Genomic DNA, 8986 nt, shown 5'->3' on the forward strand with positions numbered 1-8986 from the left:
GAACCTCTAAACCTAGAGGGCAGACAACCTTCTTTGCTTCGTACGTAGTGGCGGGCAACTCGTTATTCTTTGGAAACATATTCTTCAACATTTTCAGCAAGTTTTCAAATGCCGAGTCAGCTACACCTGCCTGTGCCTTCCATCTCAGCAAATCCAGTGTGCAGCCCAGCTTTTTCAGACCATCATCGCATCCGGGGTACAGCGCCTTCCTGTGATCCTCTAACATGCGATCCAAATTCTCCCTCTCTTTTTCAGTTTCGCAGCGTCTCCGTGCATCAGCAATGGTCCGACCAAGATCATCAACGGGATCATCACGTGCCTCTTCTTCACCTTCCCCTTCATCGTCCCCTTCACCTTCAGCATCCTCCATGAAAGTATCACCGAAATGAGCAAGATAGCTTTCATCGATGAAATCATCCCCTTCTTCATCTTCTTCCATTATAACCCCTCTTTCTCCATGCTTGGTCCAACAATTATAGCTTGGCATGAATCCGTGCGAAGCAGGTGCATGTGAACATCTCTTGAGGAAGAGTAACCCTTCGATTCTTACATTTAACACATGGACAGATAACAAAACCCTCCTGCTTGTTCGCATTAGCCACTACGAGGAAATCTTTCAAACCCGCACTGAACTCGCCGGAGAGTCGGTTACCGTACATCCATTGTCGATTCATCTGCATTATTATAATATAAAATATATAATTAACCATCATGCATTTGTTAAACTAACTAGCTACAAACAATATAAATTAAACAATGAACTAATGCACATTTTATCAACGACACATCAAAGGTTCAAGTTGCTAACCGCGATCGAGGAGGAAAAAATAAATGAGAAAGCTCAAGTGTGGCTCCAACACTTCATATCATGTTTGTTTCATGCTCTTGGGGCATTTCATCAAACACCTTATGTGCATAAGAGGAACCAAAATCAAACCTAACACCCACTTGTGAAGCTTGTGAAGAGAATGGCACCAAATGGCTAAGTGTTGGCTGCTGGATGGGTATATATAGGGGAGGGGCTTTAGTCCCGGTTGGCCTGGCCAACCGCGACTAAAGGCCTTCGGGCACCTTTAGTCGCGGTTGGCCTGGCCAACCGCGACTAAAGACCCCCCACGTGCACCGGCTGGCCACCGAGCGCCCTGGGCCCAGGCCTTTGGTCGCGGTTCTCCTCCCGAACCGCGACTAAAGGTACCATTTGTCGCGGATCCTGCAGCATCGCGACTTATGGGGCTCACCCGAAGCCTGTTTTTCCACCAGTGATATAACAAAACCTTGCTTTTATCAACTAAATTGACGCTAACTCTTTACAAGTAAAATCATGATTTTTTAATAGACCGTAGAAAATTTAAATTTCACCAGAAGCAAAATCTGGAAGCAATGTTTTGCTGCCTCAAATAAAGAACTGCTACAATAGAGTTTCAGATCAATGCAAAGAAAAATGACATGATCAAAGCAAATTCTAATTTACTGGAAGCACACTATCTTTCTCAGGGAAGCAAATTGTTGCTGCATTGGTGAACATATTCATTTTTTTTTAGAGAGAATTCATATGAAGTTTGTCGTTAGGCACAAATATTTTTTTCTTAGATCCAAGTAAACTGGCCGGGAAATTGAAGCAAATGTTGGTAGCATTAGAAAAATAATCATCAAATACAGTTTTCTTTGAAAATGGGTAACCCGGATTTAATTGTAGCCTGATTTTTGGGAGCAGTTAATTTCGGAGAGTAGTAATTGGGAGTGGTTAAGGTGGGGAAGCAAATCCAGAGTACTACTGGTTACATGCAAAACAGGAAAGCAAATTCTCGCTATGGATGGGCATCCGATCACTAATTAAACGGACAATCAATGTTAGCGTGCCCCAACGAACGGGGGAAAAGATACTGCATGGTTTAGATGGAGCACTGGTTAATCTGTGTATCGGAGGAAGTAGGCCAATTCCGTTGGAAGCTAGCTCAAGCCTATCCTTAGCTTCATTTTTCAAAACGTGCCATGCATGTGCAGGTTTAAGTGAATTTTCAAACTAGCTACTCCTTATATTACTTGCTTGAACCGTTTACAATGGCCTCAAGCAAATAAAGTAAAGTTGGGAAAATCTCATAAAGAACACAAAACGATCAGCGCCGTTGATGTTGAAGTTGCTGATAAAATATACAGAAATCGCTAACCATGAAAACCAAACAGTCGAGAGGAAACATAATTCCTCCTATAGCCGACCTGTTGGTGTGTTCTGACTAATCATGGGCATATATGTAAAATGCAAATGTGAGTCAGATGCAATGCAACATAATAGCACATCCATAGCAATTCGCCACTTACCATTGATACATTCCTGGTTAAAGGCAACAACCGCAAAGGAATTTAAAACCATGTATTGAGCTGAAAGGCATTTTTTACTAGCACACAGTCCAAGGTGTTTTGTGCAACCAAAACAAACTACAGGAAAAACATAATCACCTTCTTCCACATGTCGAGATCGAGTTCATTCACTCTGCATCCAGCTCCTCATGAGGACAGCTCCACATACAAAGAGTGGCGACATTTTCAATGTCAGTCTCCACATACATTGCTGCTATTGTGAATGACCTACGAAGCAGGGGTTACAAGAACTTTAAGTGAGCTGGAACATGGTAATGTATAATAGGGTAAAAGAATTTTCTCTGATGATGATAAACATGCGCCCTTTTCTTCCTAAACCACGATCTGAACTATGGACTCGAAATTGTAAATAATGACCTGAATGGTTCATTTTCTAAATGGAGAGAAAAAAACTCAACTTCCTGTAGGCATGATACTTCTCTAGATGTAGTAGACAAGGAAAACAATTAAACCATGGAGTGCTAGGATGACAATATATAGTTATCAATCAAAGAAGAAGGCCACACAATATCAACCAGTGGTATTCACACCAACATAACAGGCCAAGACCTCTAATAACCAGGACGACGTGTCAATTCATCCAACATGAACGTGCTTTGGCCTTTGGAGTGGATTCAAAGCCAACATGAGGATACTCCCTATGTACAACGGGATTAAGAAACGCTGTGTAAATTGCCTTTGCATCATACCACTTTGTACCATACATGGTTGTTGAGGTTCACTAGGATCGCCTTGGTAAGGTGCTCAACGGCTTCCTTCCGGTTTCCCTGCCAAGTAACACCAACCAGATTATAAAAACAAAACAGATCTTGTCCAAACTTCTTCGTCACTCAAACAGAGCAAGTCAATATTTAAACATAACCACTAAAGCAGAACAACTAAATATTTTTAACCAAAACCACTAAATCTAGCTGCTGCCATAATAAGCGAAGAGGTGGCAATTACATGTTAATCAACTAAAAATGCCAGATCAGTACTATCATATAATTAACAGTGAAAGACCCAAATTGGGTATATACAAGAATCAGGAACATGAGTATAAGCTCTAAGACGACAGCAGCAAGACCATGCATTTGTGTAATAAACCTTTTCATCATTGAGAAAAGGCAAAACCAATGGAAAATAATGTTCCATGATCCCACATTCCCACCCATCCACATCAATACCTAAGGTAACTCCCAGATGAATGAACAAACAAAATTTTAAAAAATCATAGGAGAAAATCATGAAGTGAAATCCAACACATAAGTTATTTGCAAAGAAACTATATATCAACGACAATTCTGGATGTACAGAATAGCCCTCTTAGCCACAAAAAGGCACACGAGAGAAGCTCAAGTCAATTTTCACTAGAAGACTACAAACATAGCAAAACCAGGCTACTCCTCAAAATCAGTGTGCTCAAGCTAATATGTATACATCCAGAAAGCTTCAGATCAACACAGTTTGACCTTCAAAACTGACGTTAACTCGTCACAAGAGAGTATATAACCAGATTGCAGTCACTAGCTAAACCTTCAAGCCCAAACTCTGAAGCGAGACATAAAGAAACCTGGTGGTGGCTTGCACTTCAGAAAACAGTATCATGTTTCTAAGAATCCAAATAAGTTTATTTTTTGTGAAAGCTGATGCAAAATGAGTGATGTATGTTAATGATTTACCCATGTGTACTCTGAAAGTTGCAGCTGGAAGCCTAGAACTTCAGCAGCACATGTTTCAAAAAGCACACATAAGCACCAAATCTCAGCTTTGATGGCAAATATGTCCACACTGGGCAAACTATTAAGTCATTTAGTATGAATTAATAGAGAAAAATAGATTTGTAAACAAATATAAATTTTGGTACCTACAAGACGGCTTCTTCGATTGTTATGTTGAAACATATTGGATTTAATATAAAAATGATGCAGGTAAACAATATATTGTCGTAAAGCTAAACCAACCAGGTATATTCTACCAACACATCCATCAATCTGTAATCAAATGACTAACTATAAGGTTACCATGGCAGCACGAGACATGAATTGATGGCGAGCTCAAGGAAGTTTCGCAGAATCCCCATCTCTTCTCTTTTCCCTTTCTTCTTTCTATTTTGGGTCCCTTTCTTTCTCCCGAACCTACTCCTCTTGGGTGTGTGGTGAAGCAGCAGCAATGAATAATCATGGGCATGGGGTGCACTGTATCAGGTCAAAATGGTACTCCCTCTGGTTTCTTTTAATTGACTCGGATTTAGTACAACTTGAACTAATCGATCTTCAAAAAAAGACAAGTGTCAGCAAAAGATATGCATGGACAAGCGACTATAATCAGCATTTACTGAAAAAATAGTGGCTTACATACACAAGCGTGAACTTGATATCAAAATAAAGCTCCCCGCATACCCAAGTCTGAACTACCTATTTCCCCCACTTGAAATTAATACAAAGCTTACAATTTTAAACGTGGAATTAACATCAACACCATGTTACATCAAAAGGATGGCACTAACAAATTCTCATCTAGGTCGAGCTGGATATGTCCATGAATCTCACTCTAGGATTCGTTACGAACTTCAAGCGGGCGTGCATCTTTTCGCAGATAAACATTTGTGTGCATCCACAATTGACAGAGCAATGTACGGGAGGTCTATTGCTCACGAAAAAAAAATCTACCTTTATGTGTCGAGCTCGCCTTGGTGAAACTTGGGCCTGAGCAGCTAGACATGCAGGTCTCCCACCGTGCCTACAAGCCGTCATCCCTGCAAGCTTATGCGCCCCTGCAGCCTGCCAAGGTCATCAGAAGCCACCAAGAGCAACCGTGGTGCCACACCTTTCTTCTCAGATTCAGTAGGCTCCTATCACACATGTGAAGATGATCATTATAGGGTAATTCTAGCGAGGTGCAGTGTGAACATTTAAGTAGATGAGCTGCAGGCCGAAATTGACTGCAGGAAAATGCCGTATGAACAAAGATTCAGTACCTCAGATTGGTGTGTGGAAGGATAGTCGCCATAAGGTTCCGCTTGAGGAGCAGATTGAGGCATTTGATGGCTGTAGTCATTAGCTCCATATGCAGGATAAAGTGACCTGCTCAACAAATATAGTTCAGTACAAAACTACATAAACAGCAAAAATCATATGTCACGCTAGTATGATGAGAACAAAAACTATTTGTTATATTATGAGGATTTCGGGATGCAGCAAACAGTGGCGAAACTACTGATCACAGCATTAGTACAGTAACATTGAAATTTATTCAGTGAGTTCTATCCTGAGAATTCTGAAATTTTGCCAAAGGGCACGTTGAAACAACCGAAGCTCCAGCAAAACTATTGCAGACTAATACTCAGCACGATCATTTATACATGTACAGAGTCGTCCAATTACTAAAATATGATCAAGAAGTAGTTAATCCAGCATGGTAAATATAAGTATTTTCACCAACTGCAATTACTAGAAAATGACCAAGGCATGATTTTTTTTTAAATAGGAGTTCAGGTTTGTCAAATAAGACTGATTGGTCAATTAAGGGTTAGATTTACGCAAAAAGAGAAACATGAACTCACTGAGACATTAGAATGATCTTGCTTCTAAAATGTTGAGCTACATAATATGTATTCTTGTGATCGGCAATTGGTCCCTAACGTGGCCTCATCGCTGGCATACAACAATCAATAAATTGGCATTTAACTAGTTACACCAGCATATAACACAAGCAAATAAATCGTATAAAGCAAAATATTAGGAACAGGGCTACAAAGTGAGCCAGCGTCGCAAATCGAAAGCGGGCTAACGCTTGGGGCTGCAGCAGCGCCGATGCTATCGTCGACGCCACCGGCATAACAACACATGGGTGCTGAGCCCTGACGGCTCTCCTTGGTCATTTGGATTTCCATCCCATCTACGAATGCCCAGGGTGAGCATACAGTTAAGAAAAGAATTCTAAAATTTAAAATTAACATCAACACCATGTTACAGAAAAAGGATAACCGGCAGTAGCACTAACAAATTGCTCATCTAGTTAGAAGTGGATATTTCCATGAATCTCACTCTAGGATTCATTACAAACTTCAAGCAGGCATGCATCTTCTTGGCAGATAAACATTTGTGTGCATCCACAATTGAAAGAGCAATGTACGGGAGGTCTATTGCTCAGGATAAAAAATTCCACCTTTATGGGACAGACCAGCTAGGCCCACAGCTCTGCCATCAAGCCTCCAAGCTGGTCAAGGTCACCAGAAGTAGCCAAGAGCCACCGTGCTGCCATCTCTTTCTTCTCAGCTTCGGTAGGCCCCTATCACACATGTGAAGACGATAATTATAGGGTAATTCTAGTGAGGTGCAGTCGGAACATTTAAGTAAGATGGGCTGCAAGCTGAACTTTACTGCGGGAAAATGTCGTATGAACAAGATTCAGTACCTGAGATTGGTGTGTGGAAGGATAGTCACCATAAGGTTCCGCTTGAGGAGCAGATTGAGGCATTTGATGGCTGTAGTCATGAGCTCCATATGCAGTATAAAGTGACCTGCTCAACAAATATAGTTCAGTACAAAACTAATTATAGGTCACACTAGTATAATGAGATCCAAAAATCTGTAATATTATGAGGATTCCAGGATGCAGCAAACAGTGGCAAAACTACAGATCACAATATCCGTACAGTAACATCAAAATTTATTCTCAAGTGCCATCATGAGAATTCTAAAATTTTGCCACAGGGCACGTTGAAACAAGCACATAACCAGCCAAATTATTGCAGTCTAATAATGCTCAGCACGATGATTTATACATGTACAGAGTCATGCAATTACTAAAACATGATCAAGAATTAGGTAGTTAACCCAGCATGGTAAATATAAGTACTTTCACCAACTGCAATTGCTAGAAAATGACCAAGGCATGACTTTTTTTTTAAAAAAAAGGACTAGTTTCAGGTTTGTCAAATAGGACTGATTGGTCTGATTAGATTTACGCAAAAAGAGAAACACGAACACCCTGAACCCTTAGAATTGTCTTGCTTCGGAAATGTTCAGCTACAAAACATACATTCCTGTGATCAGCAATCGGTCCCTGTACGTGACCTCATTGCTGGCATACAGAGATTGGTAAGTTGGCCATTGTACTAGTTACGCCAGCGTATAACCGCAAAAAGACCAACTATTAGGAACAGGGCTACAAAGTGAGCCAGCGCCCCCAACCGACATCGGCCTAACAACGATTGGGGCTGCGGCTGCGCCGACACCGTCGTCGACGCCACCGTCATGTATAACAACACACGGGTGCTGAGCCGCGACGGCTCTCCTCGGTCAGTTGGATATCCACCCCATCTGCGAATGCACAGGGTGAGCGTAGCGTTCGGTGTTCGCTGTGATCCAGCAAGACGAGAAATACTACAAGGTCGAAATGGAAATTGCTGGGGCACTAGACGCACACAGAGAGGGCAGGCGGGCTACTTTGCAGCTGGTGGAGCGACTATGGGGAACAACGGAAACTAGAACGGAACAGGGGGCAAAGAAGGGACCTTTAATTTGGCGGGCGCCATCTGACCGGACGAGCTCCGCCTTGGCCGTCGAGGTCGGAGTGGACGAGCCGTTTTGCGTGGTCGTCGGCCATCTCCGAACGCCCGCCGGCCTCTCCTTGGCCTTGCGGCGGGAGGAGCCGGGGTAGGCCGTCCTTGATCTGCTTCTGCTTACCTGCACGGGGCAGGGGTAGGGGGATGACGAAATTAATCGGTGTCTGGACGCGGAGAGGGGACGTGATCGATCCGGAGGTTACCGTGGCGGGTGAGGTCGACGCGCGTGGTCGCCGTGGAGAAGGGTCTCGCTCCACTCTGATGCAGCGCCGGATGGATTCAGCATCGGCTGTTGGTTGGTCGCCCACGTGTGCGGGCGTCAAGCCGGGGATGCGGCGGATGGGGAGCACGTACATCTGCGGCTGGACGGCGGCGCCGCAGCTCCAGCCGCTGCGAGGTCTCGCCGGGAGGGTGGTCGCCGGAGCCGGGACGGGCCGCATCGACAGCGGGACGCCAGGGTTCCGCCCGCGTGTGAGCGCGATTGAATGCGCGACGGACTTGGTCGGCCGGCTAGGGTTCCGCGAGGGGGCGCGATTGAATGCACCGGAGCTGCGGTGGTCGGCGACGAGCAGGGTTGGGTAGGCTGCGGTGGTCGGCGCGGGGTTGGGAGAGAAAATGGTGACCGCCATGTTGGTTGGGAGAGAAAGCCCAAGATTTTGCTAAATCTGAACTATACCAAATATTTAGCCAAACCAAACGCACCCAAAATGCACTTGCAACCAATACGAAGATTTGGCTAAATCTGAACTAAATATTTGGTCACGCAATAAGTAACCTTCCCTCACCAATACGGAGTACCTAACCAACTCAACTCAACTCAGTGCCGCCCAATCTTCGGAAATTTGACACGAAATCTCTCCGGTGATTTGTTCCTTAATTTTACTCTCCTTCTCTCGCAACGCAATAACTAGCATTCCTTCTCCGCTGCAGCGAAATTACTACTACTTTCCAAATCTTGAACCACGATTATATTAAGGAGAGGTTGCAGCGAAAATTACTACGTACTACTTTCCAAATCTTGCTGCTGCCGTAAAATCTCTCGGTACGTAAAATCGA

General features: G+C 43.5%; 1 protein-coding gene across 1 annotated transcript; it reads right to left on the minus strand.

Moving 5' to 3' along the window:
* Positions 1-4659: 4659 nt before the first annotated feature.
* Positions 4660-8559, minus strand: LOC139829776 (uncharacterized). Its single transcript, XM_051352380.2, has 4 exons — positions 8134-8559; positions 7880-8051; positions 6778-6883; positions 4660-5212 (listed from the first exon to the last, which is right to left on the minus strand). The coding sequence occupies exons 1-4, from the start codon at positions 8557-8559 to the stop codon at positions 5125-5127; spliced, it is 792 nt and encodes a 263-aa protein (XP_051208340.1). The 3' UTR covers positions 4660-5124.
* Between the last annotated feature and the right edge of the window lie 427 nt (positions 8560-8986).

Source organism: Lolium perenne, chromosome 3, assembly GCF_019359855.2.
Source record: "Lolium perenne isolate Kyuss_39 chromosome 3, Kyuss_2.0, whole genome shotgun sequence".
In the NCBI taxonomy this organism is placed as follows: domain Eukaryota; kingdom Viridiplantae; phylum Streptophyta; class Magnoliopsida; order Poales; family Poaceae; genus Lolium; species Lolium perenne.